At 33.3% G+C, this 16,295-nt stretch overlaps 2 protein-coding genes across 2 annotated transcripts; both read right to left on the bottom strand.

The window, feature by feature from the left end:
• Positions 1–899: 899 nt before the first annotated feature.
• LOC100795133 (ubiquitin fusion degradation protein 1 homolog) lies at positions 900–4,534 on the bottom strand. Its single transcript, XM_006577843.1, has 9 exons — positions 4,299–4,534; positions 3,973–4,053; positions 3,006–3,030; positions 2,882–2,914; positions 2,666–2,787; positions 2,425–2,555; positions 1,707–1,909; positions 1,428–1,627; positions 900–1,324 (listed from the first exon to the last, which is right to left on the bottom strand). Exons 1-9 carry the CDS (start codon positions 4,299–4,301, stop codon positions 1,235–1,237), a joined length of 888 nt encoding a protein of 295 aa, XP_006577906.1. The 5' UTR covers positions 4,302–4,534; the 3' UTR covers positions 900–1,234.
• Positions 4,535–11,391: 6,857 nt separating this feature from the next.
• LOC100793552 (arginine decarboxylase) lies at positions 11,392–14,247 on the bottom strand. The gene has a single exon (XM_003522784.4). It carries the CDS (start codon positions 13,779–13,781, stop codon positions 11,688–11,690), a length of 2,094 nt encoding a protein of 697 aa, XP_003522832.1. The 5' UTR covers positions 13,782–14,247; the 3' UTR covers positions 11,392–11,687.
• Between the last annotated feature and the right edge of the window lie 2,048 nt (positions 14,248–16,295).

Raw genomic sequence — 16,295 nt, 5'->3', positions numbered from 1 at the left:
TTGAAACAAGAAAACAAAAAATATATATAAAAAAAAAAGTAAAACGTAAGGACTAAGGATATGTAAAGTTATGTAAGGACGCTCCAACACTCAAATCAATCAAGATTTTAGCATAAGAAAAATGTTAATAATATACTCTCAGTTATTCAAGTATTGTTTTGGTAAAATTTTTTACTAATGTTCAGGATTGACTTAATAATAAGTGAGGTATAAAATAATTTTTTTTAAAAAAATATTAATTTAAATAAAAGTTATATGTTGAGTTTTTTATACCACGCATGAGGCCTTTTTTACTTTACAAAAACTAAAAACAAATAATTTATTTTGATAAATCTAAAGTTTGAGTTTCAGTTATTTTATCCTTGACCACCCTTCAGTAATCTCTTAGGATTTAGGAAGTTTAGATTCAAATTTGGAAATTCGCCATATTTTTTTGTTTTTTAAGCACAAGCGATGGCTGATAAGAAAATATCGGTATTGTCTGTTGATCTTATATTCTTAATTTTGTTTCAATTTCTTGTTTTTCTCTGAGATCACCGTAGTCCTTGATGGGAATTTGCCTTTACTTTCTTGAATTTCTATCTTCTTGCTTTTTCCCCTAAACTATTAGAATAGGATGTTTTGATGTCTTTGCAACGGATTTTTTTTTCCGGATCAGTAAGCCCAGACCATCGTGCATCCACACATCATCGAGGCCCAACCCAGGAAAAGGCTACCCCTCTCCGAACTCCATAAGCCTGAACTAGAGAATTGATGGTCAAATAACACATTTTTGAGTATTCATTGGTTGAATATTGTCAAACTATTAGAACACATTTTTGTTCGATTATCTTTCCGTAGATCTAAATTAAAAAATACTGCAATATAGTAGGTTATCAGGTGAATACTTGAGCCGGGTCTGAGAAAGAAATATGGCTAGATTATTAACATTCAATGTCACACTCAGCCACAATCAACTTAACATTGAGGTAGAAAAAGAAGCCTAGAAGATTATCTGGACGGAAGCAGTCTGACAATACATATTCTTACCACTTTCTACTATTTTTTCCTGTCGTTATTAAAATTATTACACAAAACGGTAAGTATCATTATTGGCTAACATATGTACCAGATATTCGAATGGAATATATATTCTCCTCTTTCCTTCAACTTTTAATTACCATTTGTTGTATGATCTTATTCATATTGGGGCCAACTTAGTAAATCACTATCTAATACTTTGATTTTATATCAGTCAACCCCTTAGGGAATACTTGTTCCCAATGAAAGGCTGAAATTTCGGTTGCTTCTGATGGGGTGGCTCTTGTTTTGACTCATTCTTTTCCTACAGTAAATAGGAAAATGATATTAGTTGGCAGCCAGCTGATTATTTTTCAAGAAAGAAGGGCCATATTACAGAGGGCATTGAGTAGAAGCAGAAGAATTACCTTTCCTATTTCTTTTGTGCGGTAAAAATTCGATGCAAACACTAGCTTTCCCTGAGATGGACGAGCGAAATTTGGTGAACTAGATGTTGTAGAAGACAATGAATTGACATTTGGAACATCGGAAGGCCGTGAAGAATAAACAGGAGGAATTGAGATTCCATCCAAACGTCTACCAGTCCCAAAAAATGGATTGAACTTGCCTTCAAGGAAAATAGCTTATAGATCATATATAAAAATAACCAGATTAAGAATAGGAAATTAGGATTTAGTTATATACACCTTTGTCTAGTGTTTTGCTTGCAGTAGTAACCTTGTAATCCAAGGAAGGAGCAAAGTCCACCTCGCAGTCTGTCTCGATGATGCTTATAGCATTAGCAGGCTTTGTTTCTATAACATCCAAGTAATATTTTTTGTTGTTGTATGTCATCATGATAGTATCTCCAGTAGTCAAGCAGGAAAATTTTCTCAAAGTGGTCTCTAAGCTGCAATGTAAAGTATATGATCAAAATCTAAAGGATATTTAACACCGAGTTAAACAAAAAAAAGTACACCAAAAAATCTACAAATGGAGGGATGCCTAATATTTATATACAGAGATGGAAATAATAACAAAAAGGGATAGAACAAATTAATGAACCTACCATCACTTGCGAATTGCGACTATTTTATTCTTAAAATTTAAGTGTATTTTATATGAACCAACATCCTAAACATGACAATGTAATGATTTGAAGTCAAAACTACCTTAAGAACCGTTGATGTTTCAAGATCCATCATATATTAAATTCTTAAAACCCTGTTATAGCAAGGCTAAAGAGGTCCACCAAAAAACCAAGGTCAAAGAAAGAAAACATGCCCATGGGTTCCATTGATAACCATAAACCCATAACTGAATTGGCATGAAAACAAGGATATGCTTTTGAAGGAATATTGATTTATCATGTTCAATAACTATTTCTTATTTTCATCCAATATATTACGATCACTGACAACTCACATAGCTTTTGGATTGGAAATATCAAAAAAGTCCTTTGTGTGTGGCTGTAATTTAACATATGTTCCCTTTGGAAGTGATACGAATTTCACTCTTACGATGTCTCCCTCTTGCAAAAGCAGATTCTGCATCATCTGTATAAAACATCTCATAAGAAACTAGCATGCATTAAGAAACTAGAAACTTGGAGAACCATTCTACTGGTAACAAGGTATTCATAATGTTTCAGTTCCTCTGGTCCTACCCAGTATGGCATATATATAGTTCCTTCATCTGCAATGAACTCCAGAACCCCACAATGAGAAACCCTCTCAGAAGCACCATTTCTGAGTTCAAACATCATTGGATAATCCATACGTAGAAATGCTGCAAGATTACACTCGACATTACTCTTGTTACTTTTGTCAGTTGGACATCAACATCAGTGGAAAGATTAAAGAATATGCATTAAAAAACTAACCTAGACGGTCAAGGACTGAAGGAGGCATTATAACTGAAGCAGCAACAATCATAACATATTCAGTACATTAGACAGATAACGATACACGATATAAAACCAAACCTGGCTAGATGAGGAAACTTACTTTTATCACCATTTTCAATTTCGGGCTGCAGAATTCATGAAGAAAACAACGTAACAGTTAGAATAATTTTCTGTAAGATATATTTATTATGGATTTTGCAGCTTTTAAGATTATTTGCTTCACATTAAGAGATTAAAGTAATCAAATTAATCTTCCTGTTTTTTTTTCTTTTTCAAAATTTCATCTCTCACCGTTTTATCTTCTACTATTCCAGCTTGCTTAAAAGACTTTATTTCAACCAGATATTGGTATTTAAGCAAACATAAAGTCGAGCAAATGAATTTCTTTTCACTGAGAAGTGAACAGAGCTGACAAATGAGTCTATATGTATAATACAGAACTTCAGATGTCTATGCAAGTTCTTTTGGAAGCACACCAAGTCTGCACTTTGTAAAATCTTTTTCCTACTATACCTCTTCTAAAATGAAATGATTCATGTGCTAAACTTAATACTAGTATTTAATCAATAAAATGTATATTACCATTATTCAGTGTTATTAAACTTGACCCATATATTCCTGGCACATTAATTCAACCAATGGATTGCATTTAATATTGTGCAAAACTACACGCTAAATATCGGATGCTCAACCGCTTCACCGATCAAACAGCCAGCTTGAGCCAAGTTTCTTAACCATGTAAATATTCTTCCCCTTCTCAATCAAACTACACGCTAAAACTCAATCAAATTAAAAAAAAAAAAAAAAAAGGAAAACTGGTAACATTTTCCTTCGTTGCATAGGTTATATGCTAGAAGAGTAGGTTGGAGGATACTAGACTCTTGAAACTAAAAAGAAACTACACAACTCATGTTAGATAGTTTCACAAACAGACAGGAACCATGCTTGTAGTTTTAGTTTATCATAGTAATAAACATATTAATGAATTTTAACAGCGGTAATTAGTATGAACAGTAGTAATGAATCATCAATAGAAGTCATCATTCTCGTAATAAAGGAATGCTGACCTTTTCAATAAACGAAGCAGAGTAACATCGAAATGTCTGCTCAAATGATGATGTCCCTTGATACCCATATCCGTTAAAAAACTGCCAGTATACCAAAAAAATGCATCACGGTACTATTTCATTGTCTATGTAATTGTAAAGGCGTGTAACTATAGGGTTAAAACGGGTTAAATCATGCGTATTAAATATTAACTGATAGACTAAAGAATGATTAAAATATGACGATATATAAAGAAATCTTGTCAGAGCTAATGAAATTGAAGTAAATAATTTAGGAATAACATGTTCAACATGATACTAAATAGGAGTATATGTGTAGAGCATACCATCTTTCTTTCCTCCTCTCTCACGTGTCAAAAGTAGGAGAGAGCTTGCAGAACTAGGAAACTAGAAAAACGGATATTTATTATTGTTTTTGAAGGTCGTCGTCATGAGATAAAATAACGATGTGCTTCATGTTTTGGTGAAAGTTCAGATGACTATATCTATATGGTATATGTTCCTGGGTAGCGTCGTGCTTATACTGCTTAACAAGTACGCAAGATCAATAGTAGAATCGGGTCTACTATTACCTTCTCCCTTGAGAATTGTATTCCAACATACCAAAGAATAAAATATCATTTCTTTTAAAAAAAGTAATAGCAAAAGTATATGTATAGCTAGTATTTTAACATATACTAGATAAATTTTTATTTATATAATAAATAATTTTTTTAAATATATAAATTATATTATAATAAAAAATATTCTTTTACATCTATGCATGGAAAAGTTGTGATATGTATTATTTATTTATGTACAATAACGATAACGAGATTTAATCCTAAGATCTTGTATAAACTATTCAAAACTGCCTGCTAGACTGACGGTAATGACTAATGAGTTGATCGATATGTATCATTGTTACAACAAAAGCAACGGGCCGTTCAAGAAAGGGATTAAAGAAGTGCCTAAATTCCTTTTAGGTTTTACACAATGTGTCTTAGAAAGTATGAAATACACTTACCTTAGAATTCTGATCCAAGGAATCAAACAAATTAAACATTCTTTCATATACCTAAACGCATAATATTTAGGATGTAAAATGATGAATACTCGTACCTAACCCCAAACTTTCCTAAATTTGTTGTCATCATTATCCTTATTTGCATTTCTCATTTCTCTTCTTGGCACTAAAGCGGAAGAAGATAGACATATAAAATGCCTAGCAAATTAATACTCCTTTGACTATTCCGTAATTTCCCTTTACAATAATGAACGCTGCACAAAGCAACATTACATAAAGTTGAAATTTCAGAAAGTGGAATATGATACAGCAGTCTCTCAGTCAAAATTGATGAATTCCTCACATTTTAAAGCGTTGATATCTGTTCCTCCTTAACAAGCTGCAGTGCACGATACTAATTAGCGTCATAAAGTGAAAAAAATGATAAATAAAGATTCATTATACAGAATATCCATGATGAATTCACCGTCATAAATAACATAACAGATTAAAATTAGATGCTTTCCGTTTAACTTTTGCCAACTCAATGCTTTCCGTAAAGTTGTGGATCGCATGCAATTATCTAATCGTAAAGATACGCACCCCTTGGCCCCTATGGATTGGTGTATGATGCTGGTACTTGTTCAGTTCATTCAATATAATAATTCCTATCAATTCGATTCACTGTTATTCGACGAGAATTCTATGCCAATGCCATTAGCTTATTCCTCTAACATCTTCAACATTCTCCGTGAGCTGCACACTTCACGTGATGTGCTTGCGAGATTTTCAAAAACGGAAGTGATTTTAGTTTTAGTATTTGGAACTTAAAGCTGAAAAATAAAAGTGAGTAGTTCAAAGCTATTAATTTATTTTATTATTTAATTATAAGTATTTACTAAAATTATTTATTGAATTAACATGTTATTATAATATTTTTTATATAAATTTAACTTTTATTTTATTAATAAACATATATTTTGAGAATATTTATAATAATCAATAGTTTTAACAATATTTTTACTATAAAATACTATTTTTTATATTGTGTATTTTACTGTTAACCTTATGATAAATCTAAAAATATTTCTAATAAATTGAAAACAATGTATAGACATCATGTTTTTATTATGTTAATTAATATAATGGTTAAAATGAATAGTATAATATAAAATAATATTTTAAAATAAAATAAAATAAATCTATCGTCTTTTAATATTAATATCTTGAAGAATAATATTAAAATAATAAAATAATTATTATAAATAAAATAGTGATTAGAATAAATGGCATAATATAAGTATATTTAAAATTTGTGATTAGAATAAATGGTATAATATAAGTATATTTAAAAATTAATAATAAGAATAAATAAATAAAATGTATTATCTTTCGTTATCAATGTTTTATATAATAAAATTTTAAAAAGAAGAAAACTCTTCATTATGTTAAAAAAATATGGATGATAAAATAAGAGAAAAAAATATAATAAAATCTTAACTTATATAAAACATGATATATAGAAAATTAAATAAATATTTAAGGTCAAAAAAATAATGAAAAGCTAGAAAAAAATATTGTAAAAAATGTTACATGTTAAAATAAGTGCGTTTATGAAACACGGTTAATAAATTTGAACAATTGTTTTTTATTAATAAAAAAAACTCAAAATTAGTTGAAATAATGTGTCAAATATAATCTTTATCTAGTAATGGATTATTATATTTATCTTTTGTGTTATTTTTTAAGAAGAATATATTTTTAATTAAAATATGTTTAAAAAATTATAATACATAAATACATTAGTAATGAAAAAAAGGTAAAACATCTAAAACAATACTTTGGTACTCTTAAGAAGCTAAAGTTTCTCGGGAGAAAATTTATAGAAATTTGTGTTGGTCTTTATTTAAATTAAAAATATATTTCATTTGTTTTCTTTTATAAGTAAAAATAATAATTTCACGTTTATTAAAAAAAATTAATTTTATAAAATTGTATCATTTTAATTAAGAAACAAATCATTTTCTTAAATTATCATTTATTGAAATTTGATATTAAACATAAATCTCCTATTAAAATCAGATTTAAATATATCAAACATAAAAAAACAAATGGTGAATAAAAAGATAGTTACATAAAAAAATAAATATAAAATTTACTGAAGATAAAATAATAAATATAAGAAAATTTATTTGTGACAATAGGTATTTTTTGTGACAAATAAATATAATAATTTAAAAACATTAAATAAAAAAACTAAAATCAAAATTAGTACTTACTATGGAGCTTGTTTCTTGTCTTTTTGCCATATGTGTCTCTCCTCCACCAAGATATTCAGTGACCCGTTATCATGAATGTACACCACCAAGTTACATTTAGTTATGTTTTTTTTGGTGAGACATCTAGTTGTACATGCCACAGGAGTATTGAACTAAGTGTATTTTAAAATTTAACTCGATCATATCATTTGTCATACAAGCATGTGGACACAGGAAAAAATAAACAGCATAAAACACGTCCACAAAACTTCTTTTTTTACCAGAGTTTCATGGGATTAATATTTTTTATCCAGAATTTAATCAAACTGAAATTCAAGTTGAATTTAAGTCTTCCCGCACAAACTTAATATGTGTTTTACACGTGCACAAAACTAAAGCACACCAAGTATAACAATTGTGGAACCTTAATAATAAGTTAATATCATAAAAAAATAAAAGCCTTTCAAAGAAAAATATCATCAATTTTTTTAAAAAAAAAAATGTGATACCTTAAACTGTAGACGAGGAAACTTAACAGGTGCAGTGTTTAGATTGCAGCCCTAAATCCTTATGCGTTTATATGAATAAACTTTTCTATAAATATTTATAAGAAATTAAAATATAAAATAAATTGAATTTTTTTATGTTAAAATTAATTTATACATTTTAATTTTTTGAAAGGTTAAATAATAGATATCCAATAAAAGGTAAACGTATAAGTTGATTTTAATTTATTATAAAAAAATTGATTTTAATATTCCAGAAAAACTCAATCCATTATATTTTCTTAATTTCTTCTTTCATAAATATTTTAGAAAAGTTGTCCACCCCAAAACTTTGAAAATGTTCCAAATATCTGCAGCAAAGCATACCAAACCAATCAAGCAACTAACTATAGTGGCATTCGTAATAAAAGAGCATTGCCAAGTGCCAACTACTATGCTTGTTCATAACAAAATTCACGCACGTCCAGTGATTGAATTATCCTCCTCTTATCCTTTTGTTATTCTGTTATTGCTTTGCTGTATGCCAATTTAAAGCCTTGCCCTTTATTCAATAAAGATTCAACCAAATTGAATTGAGTATCATTGTTATCCCTAGCAAGACCACCTTTTATTTGTGAATGAACAATTTGAATCACCTAGAGCAAATGCACATCATACACGACCACAAAAATTGAATTGGACATCACATGGGAATATACGTGTCAGAGCAAGTGAAAGTGAAAGGTGGTGAAAGGATTAAAGTAATTGGGTTTTTTAATTTTCATTTTTAAATTATTCTATTTATTTAAACTATTTGTTTTTATTATAAAATCTGCTATAGGAACATATGCGATAGTAACATGTGATTTGTGAACGTTGTATAAGACGATGCTAAGGCTGGAGATCAAGATTTGTGAACGTAGCATATTTAATTCTTGTTGAGAAAAACTGATAAAAGAACAAGCATAACCGTATAAGTGAAGACTAGTAATTAATGTGCCTGTGTTCAATTATCTTTCCTGTAGAACTAAATTAAAATACTGCAATATAGTTCAATTAGATTAATTTTTGGCCAATGTATGTGCTATGTGGTATGCACCTAATTTATGAAAGGACCGATCTCCTCTTTCCTTAAAACTTTTAGTAGTTGCCGAAGAAAACCACAATACGTAGTTTTGTTGTATTATATGATTCATATAGGGGCCAACTTAGTACATTACTATCTAATAATTTGATCTTATATAAATCAAACCCTCAGAGTTAGGGAATACTTCTTACCAATGAAAGGCTGAATTTCCGGTTGCTTCGGATTGACTCATTCTTTTCCTACAATTATTAGTTGGCAGCAGCTAATTATAGCACTGTCTAAGAGAAGGGGCAGACTGAAGAGGGTATTGAGGAGAGGCAGCAGAATTACGTTCCCTGCAGTTTCTTTTGTACCAAAAAAATCTGATCCAACACTAAAAGTCAAGTCAGATTTCCATGCTATTGATACATCCTCAAGGAAAATGGCTTAGATAATATACAAAAAGAACCAGATAAGAACAGGAATTAAAACCTTTTTCTAGTGTTTTGCTTGCAGTAGTAGGCTTTTTAAGTTCCTTGTAATCCAAGGGAGGAGTAAAGTCCACCTCACAGTCTGTCTCGATGATGCTTATTGCATTAGCCGGCTTCGTTTCTATAATATCTATTAATAATTTTTGTTGTTGTATGTCACCATGGTAGTATCTCCAGTAGTCAAGCAGGAAAATTTTCTCAAAGTGGTCTAAGCTGCAATGTAAAAATCTGCACTTGGTTAAAGTACCCAAATTATAACCCATTAGAATCCTTTAACCATAATTAAATAAGAACAAAAATTATTTTTCAGCAAAAACTAATTTGATCTGTACCCAAACCATAAATAGAGCATGCATGTTAAAAAGAAAATTGCTTAATTACAATACATGGTTATAGGAAATTGCAATTACTTTTTCATTATAAAGAAGTGTTTTGTTTTTCATTATGGTAAGTTGCCATTTGAAACTTTTGGTGCAGAAAGACCAGCTCACTCAGATGTTGTCACGGCATGCGCAAATGTCCATTAGTTTGGCTTCCAAAAGGAAGAAAAGTCTTGCAAATGCCACTGCAGTAGACAGCAATATTTACTATTTGATGGTTTGAGAATAAAACATCCCATAGACAAAGTAAAACCTGTTAACCAACATTCTAAAATTAACCATACATTAGATCTCTTAAGAGAATTCAATATCCAGCATCAAATAGACAGACCTCGAATAGAAAAAAGATTTTGCAAACATTGGCTCCCATATCTTTCAGCCATAAGAACTTAAGAAGGTGGTCTCAGTGCTTCAACATTTAAAACTAATCAAACTTTTCTTCTTAATACTGTTTGCCTTAAAGCTGAAATAAACTAAATATGCACATTAACATTACCATCCCTCAAAGGCATTTAGCTATAGTTACAATACAAGTTTAAGAAATTACATCACTCAGCCTGATTCAACCTCAACCATGTAAACCACGATTAATTGGTACAAAATACAATTCAAGTTTAAGGCCTTGCTCCTAAGTACTCATCTAATGCTTGCATTTCTTGTACATGTCCAACGTTTTGATTTAAACACTTTTGCTCCCGTGGTAACCGTCCAATATTATGTCATGGTGCATACTACTTTCTTTTTTGGATTAACAAAACAAAACATTAGAATCTAAAGCATACAATAACTCCTTTAACAAATACTAATTATTCTCAAATTAGACCATCTCTAATCTTCGGTGGGTACAAATGGCCAATCCCAAATTTGTTTTTCATGGATGATCATACGCCAATTAACAAATCCACATAAAGTTACATTTTTGTCTCAATACTTAATAAACAAAAGGTGAAATGAAAAACTTAACGCGAAGGTATCAAATGGTATATATATAAAACTTCAAGTCAAGCAGACCAGTGGGTAACTCTAATGAGAAACAACGTGCTGTTATTATACAATATCAAATGAAAAAAATGAAAAATGAACCCGAAGAGCAAGTCCTAGTTAGGTGAACTAAGTTGTTAATGAAGTGAAATTTCAAACGGGCAAGAGAAAGAATGAACTCGTAGTTTTCGGATTGTGGCAGCGCTTTTATTATTAATAATAGTAAATAGATTTTGCTGTCAAGAAAATATAGTAAATAGATTCTGCTACAGAAACATACAAAATGTAACAGTAACATGTGATTTGTGAACGTTGTATAAATGAATAAATAGCATTTTTTGAAAAAAGAGATTTCCCCATCAGAGGACTGGTGTGTCTCACATTGAGCAACGGACACTAGTTGCCTACGCCGAACGTCCTCCGATCAACCCCAAACGCAAAGAATTCAACAAATGCAGGACGCCATCCTAATCTCTTCAACCATCGAAGTAACAAGCAAATTCAACCTTTCTCTATTACTACTACGTCTATGAATAAGACGGACCCAAAAGCATCATATTTTACCAACCACATTTTTAAAATCCATTGAGGTTCTGTTACGACATACAACGCCAAAAATCTTAAGAAAAAGGCCCCCCCACCAACAATAATGGTATCAAAATCAGAATCTACCTTTTTCTTTTGTTACGCTATCTCCTCCCCTCACCACACGCGATGAAGCCAATTCAAAACTCAAGCCACAAAAAAAACAATACCGAGCAAAATAAAAGAACTTGCCCATAAGAGAACATTTTTATTCTTAGTATAATAACAAGCAAGGCAACAATAAAATTTGTTACTCTAGAACTTGACGAAGAAAGTCATAGACATTTCATTTGGGAACAAAATGCAGAGAACAATAACTGACTGACCCTGTCCTTGTCCTGCATCCTGTGCTAAACTAAAAACAGCGAAAACAGAATAATAAAAAAAAAAAAAAAAATTGAACACCTCAACAACGACCACGACGAACAACAAGAAGAAGACACAAGCAACAGAAACAAAGGGAATGACTACTGCGAGACAGATTTCAAGCACATATATAAGACCACTGCTCTTCATCATCTTCACCAGCAGGAACAGCAGCAGCAGCAGCAACATCATCAGCCACAAAGGAAGACAGAGGCAGCAGATAAGGCATTCTGTCAAAGGTGCGAGCAAGGCCAGCGGCCAGAACCGCTGCTGCGTTGTCGTGGCTGACATACTCCTGCGCGCGGTGCTTGAGTGTCTCGAACATGAGCTCGGGCTGGTGCTGCATCACTCGAAGAACATCTCCACAGGATGGCCCCGGCACGGCACGCGTCACCGCGAAGCTGTGAGGGCCATCGCTCTGCGACACCCTGATCACGCTGGGGCCGCCGAACAAATTGTGGACTCCACCGAGCGCCTCCTCGTAAGCCCCACCCAAAAACATTCCCAGATAGTAACTTCCTCCTTCCATTTCATGAAGCGCCAAGCTGGACTCTCCGTTGATGAACTTGTCAATCTTACCGTCGCTGTCACAAGTCAAGTCCGAGAGAATACCCCTCACCGAAGGCTTTTCTTCCAACCGGTGAATGGGGATAATGGGAAACACCTGGTCAATGCCCCACGCGTCTGGAACGGACGTGAAAATAGACAAGTTCACGTGATATCTCCGAACCGATTCCGCCGCCCCAACCGCCTTCCTCACCAATTCACACAACCCTTCCACCGCTGCCAGCTGTTCCATACACACCGTCCCCTGCTTGAACTGCTCCACGCACCGCTCTTTCATCTCCTCCGTGTACACCAGGCACGTTTCATAGTCCCCTCGGAACGCCAGCTCCGAGAGATATCCGTAGTCCTCCGACAGCTCCTCCGCCAGGTAATGCGCTGACAATGCCGGGGGAGCTCCTCCGCCGTTTGTGCTGCTGGTGCCAACCGCCTCGAAAATCAAGACCGAATGATGAGACACGATGGCTCTCCCACTCTCGCTGCAGATGACAGGGTGTTTCACGGACCTTCGGTCGCACACACACTGAACCGCGTGAACAACCGCTGCAGCATACTCCTCGAGACCGTACTCAACAGAAATATCTGAGTCACAAGATTTGGAACCGTCGTAATCTATGCCCAGTCCACCTCCAATATCGATGACTCGCATGTTCGCCCCGAGCCGAACCAGCTCGCAGTAGATCTGCGCAGCCTCTCCCACGCCATCAGCAAGCAACGCGGTTGAGGGAATCTGAGAACCAATATGAAAATGCAGCAGTTGCAAGCAATCCAGCATGCCTGCGTGGGCCAGCTTCTTCACAACCCTCAGAATCTGTGCGGTGGTGAGCCCAAACTTCCCCTTCTCTCCTGAAGTCCCACCGAAATGCCCAGAATGCTTGGTTCTAAGCTTCGCACGAAGCCCAATCACGGGCTTAATGCAGAGCTTCTTGCTCAATTCAACGATCAAATCAACCTCCTCTTCCTGCTCCAGAACAATCACGGTGTTGAGCGCAAGCTTGTTGGCAACCAGGGCAAGAGAAATGTACTCCGCATCCTTGAAGCCGTTGCAAATCAAAAGCGCGTCGGGGTTGCCTTTGCAAAGACAGCTCATGGCCAGAAGGAGCTCCGGCTTGGAGCCGGCCTCCAGACCGAACCGGAAGGACGAACCGAATTTAACAATATCCTCCACCACGAACCGGTCCTGGTTGCATTTCACGGGGTAAACTCCTTGGTAATGAGACTCGTACCCTCCAGATTGGATTGCGTAATCGAAAGCCGATTGGAGGGAGTCCAACCGGTTCTTGAGAACGTCCGGGAAGCGGACAATGAGGGGTAGCTGAAGGCCGAGACCACCGAGAGATTTGGGATCGGAGGCCTTCTTCACAATCTTCAGCAAATCGATCTCCTGGTGCGACAGCGTGTCGGAACCATGTGGGCGAACGGAGATGTTCCCGGCGGTGTTGACGGCGAAGTAGGGGCCGCCCCAGCCGTCGACGTTGTAAAGGGCGGCGGAGAGAGACGGCGACCAATGGTTGTTGCTGTTGTTGGTGTCGTCTGCCGTGGCCGGAGGTACGCCAGTAAAGGCGATCGGCGCCGGAAAAGAGATGTCACCGGCAAATGCATAGCCGGGAGGTGCTGCAGCATCCACGCAACAAGCCAGGACAGGCATCTCTAGTGACGGCGACGATCAAAATTGAATTAGAAAATGAAGAAGAAAAAAATAGGGTTAGGGTTTTGTTGATAGGGCTGTGAAGGTGGGGGCTTTGAAAGCCGCCGAGGCCGAGGCCCCGGCTTCCCCCTCAAAAGAAGACAGTGAGAGATCTATTGAAAACGGAGAGAACCCTCTCTTGCTTCCCGAAAAGACTCTGGTATCCCCACGCCTACCGCTCAGAAGGAAGATTGATACAAAATTAATGAACCCAACCCTCTCACCCTGCACCAGATCTGGTGCGGGACAGAGATCTAAGTAAAACCAGACAGAATGCAGAAAAAAAAAGGGAGCGAATACCGGAAACAGGGAATGCTAAGTAAAAGGGTCGAACAGAGGGATACTACGGAATGGAGAGAGAGAGAGAGAGAGAGAGAGAGAGAGAGGTAAGGCTCCTACGAAGGTGCGACTGGGCGAGATTTGCATGAACGTAAGAGCCATTTTATAGAGGGTACCAGCGAGGGAAGGCAAAACAAACGTATTGGGCTTTTTGGGCCCTTCCCATGTCTCTGGCCCTTAATATTATTCAAATTTCCGTGTTTATCACGCTGCCCTCACCAGATAAATAAATAAATAAATAAATATTTATCCATTTTTTAAATAACTCAATTTAAATTTAAATAAAATGTACTCCTGGTGGTTAATATTTATCCATTTTTTAAGATTACTATGTTTTTGGAGTTTAGGACGATTCTGCTTCATAATTGCAATTATCGGCGTCGAGTTGCCGCGTGGCTTCTGCACTGTGGGCCCTCCTCCTTCACCCTTCTCTTTCAAAAGACAGTGTATGCCAGTGAGATTATTAAAGTATAATAACAACTCAGTTTGTTAAATTTAAATTACGTAATATTAACTATATTCGATAAGAACTAATTGAAAACTTACTTTAAAAAGTTAACTGATATTCGAAAACTTTTAAGCTAATTAATTAACTGGTAAAATTATATGTAGTAGATGGACAAAAATGTCCCCAAAAAATAGTTGAAAAAATATAAAATAACAGAAATAAATATACTAATACTTGTATCATATTTTTATATACATTTTAATTTATAATTTTATTTTTTTAATTACTTTTAAATTTTTGTAATTTTTATTTAAAATTAAATTATTTTCGTAGAATTTTTAGTTTTAATTATTTAATTTTTTTCATACTATGTAGTTTACTATTAATCTTATATTATATGTTAAAAATATATACAAGATATTATACTCTTATTGTTATGTTAATTAATGTAATAATTAAAATAAATTATCTAATATAAATTATTTAAAAATAAGAGAAAAATAAGTAAATCTAACATTTACCTTCAATTTGGTAAAATATAATGTTAAAATAATAAATTAAATTAAATATTATAATAATTAAAATAAATAGTGTAATGCAAAATATGTATAGGAGGAATGAGTAAAATAATAATAAATATTTATTTTATTTAAAAGGATAATAATTATTTTGAGGAAAAAATAGGATAAAGTCTTCAAAAAAAATTAAAAAAATTATTTTTATAAAAAACATATAAAAATGTGTTTCTTAAAGAAAAACATAAAAATATTTTTTTTAAAAATAGCATAAACAAACTGCCCGAAATATCGCCCTGATTTCAATTTTCAGATCCAATAGGTTTGTACAGGGAGTTTACTGTTAAGGTGAGATTGCAGTGGACGGCTTCGATCGACCCGCGTCATCATAAGTTAGTAGCCGCTTGTTATTTTGCCTTCGATATTAGTACCAACATGTAGGCGTATTTATTTGACTGCTTCACATTCAGAAATCAGAATCAACAACTTTGTATGAAATTATTTAAACAAGTATTTTTTTTTTAAATAGAGATTTTACAAATATAAAAATTTATTGATATTAATTTGTTAATTTAAAAAATAGTGTTGTTTGTGGACCCTATTAACTGTGGGGCCTCAAAACCCATGGTTAACGGTTAAGTAAATTCTTATTCATTTTCACATGTGATCTCAACACTTAACTGTTAAAGTTGGAATCTTGGATACAATCACAGGATATAAATTGAATGTTCTATTGTAAAGAATGTTTTTCCTATTGTATTTCTAAATATTAGCATCAAAATTATCACACATTTGATAAATAAAATCAAAATTATTGTAAATATTTTATAACATATCTGTAAAGACAAAAAAATTACAAAAACGTATGATAGTATTTTATCTTTTGCAGATAATACATTTTAAAAAAAAGGTTTGCACATACATTTATTAAAATAATATTAATAAGTATAAATTAATGAATCTAATTTAGTATACATTTACTAGATATTAATAACATAAAATTAACATTAATAAATATATACTAAAAAATACACTACCGGTAATAAATTAATAACATATAGTACAAATAATAAAGTTATACATGTATAATGAGTGTAATTTATTATACATATAATACAAATAATAAAGTTATACATTGTTGGACCTTGTGGCCTCAATAATCTTAATAGGAAT

Source organism: Glycine max, chromosome 4, assembly GCF_000004515.6.
Source record: "Glycine max cultivar Williams 82 chromosome 4, Glycine_max_v4.0, whole genome shotgun sequence".
Lineage (NCBI taxonomy): Eukaryota > Viridiplantae > Streptophyta > Magnoliopsida > Fabales > Fabaceae > Glycine > Glycine max.
The sequence above is the reverse complement of the archived record's forward strand: the minus strand, read 5'-3'. Positions and strand labels throughout refer to the sequence as shown.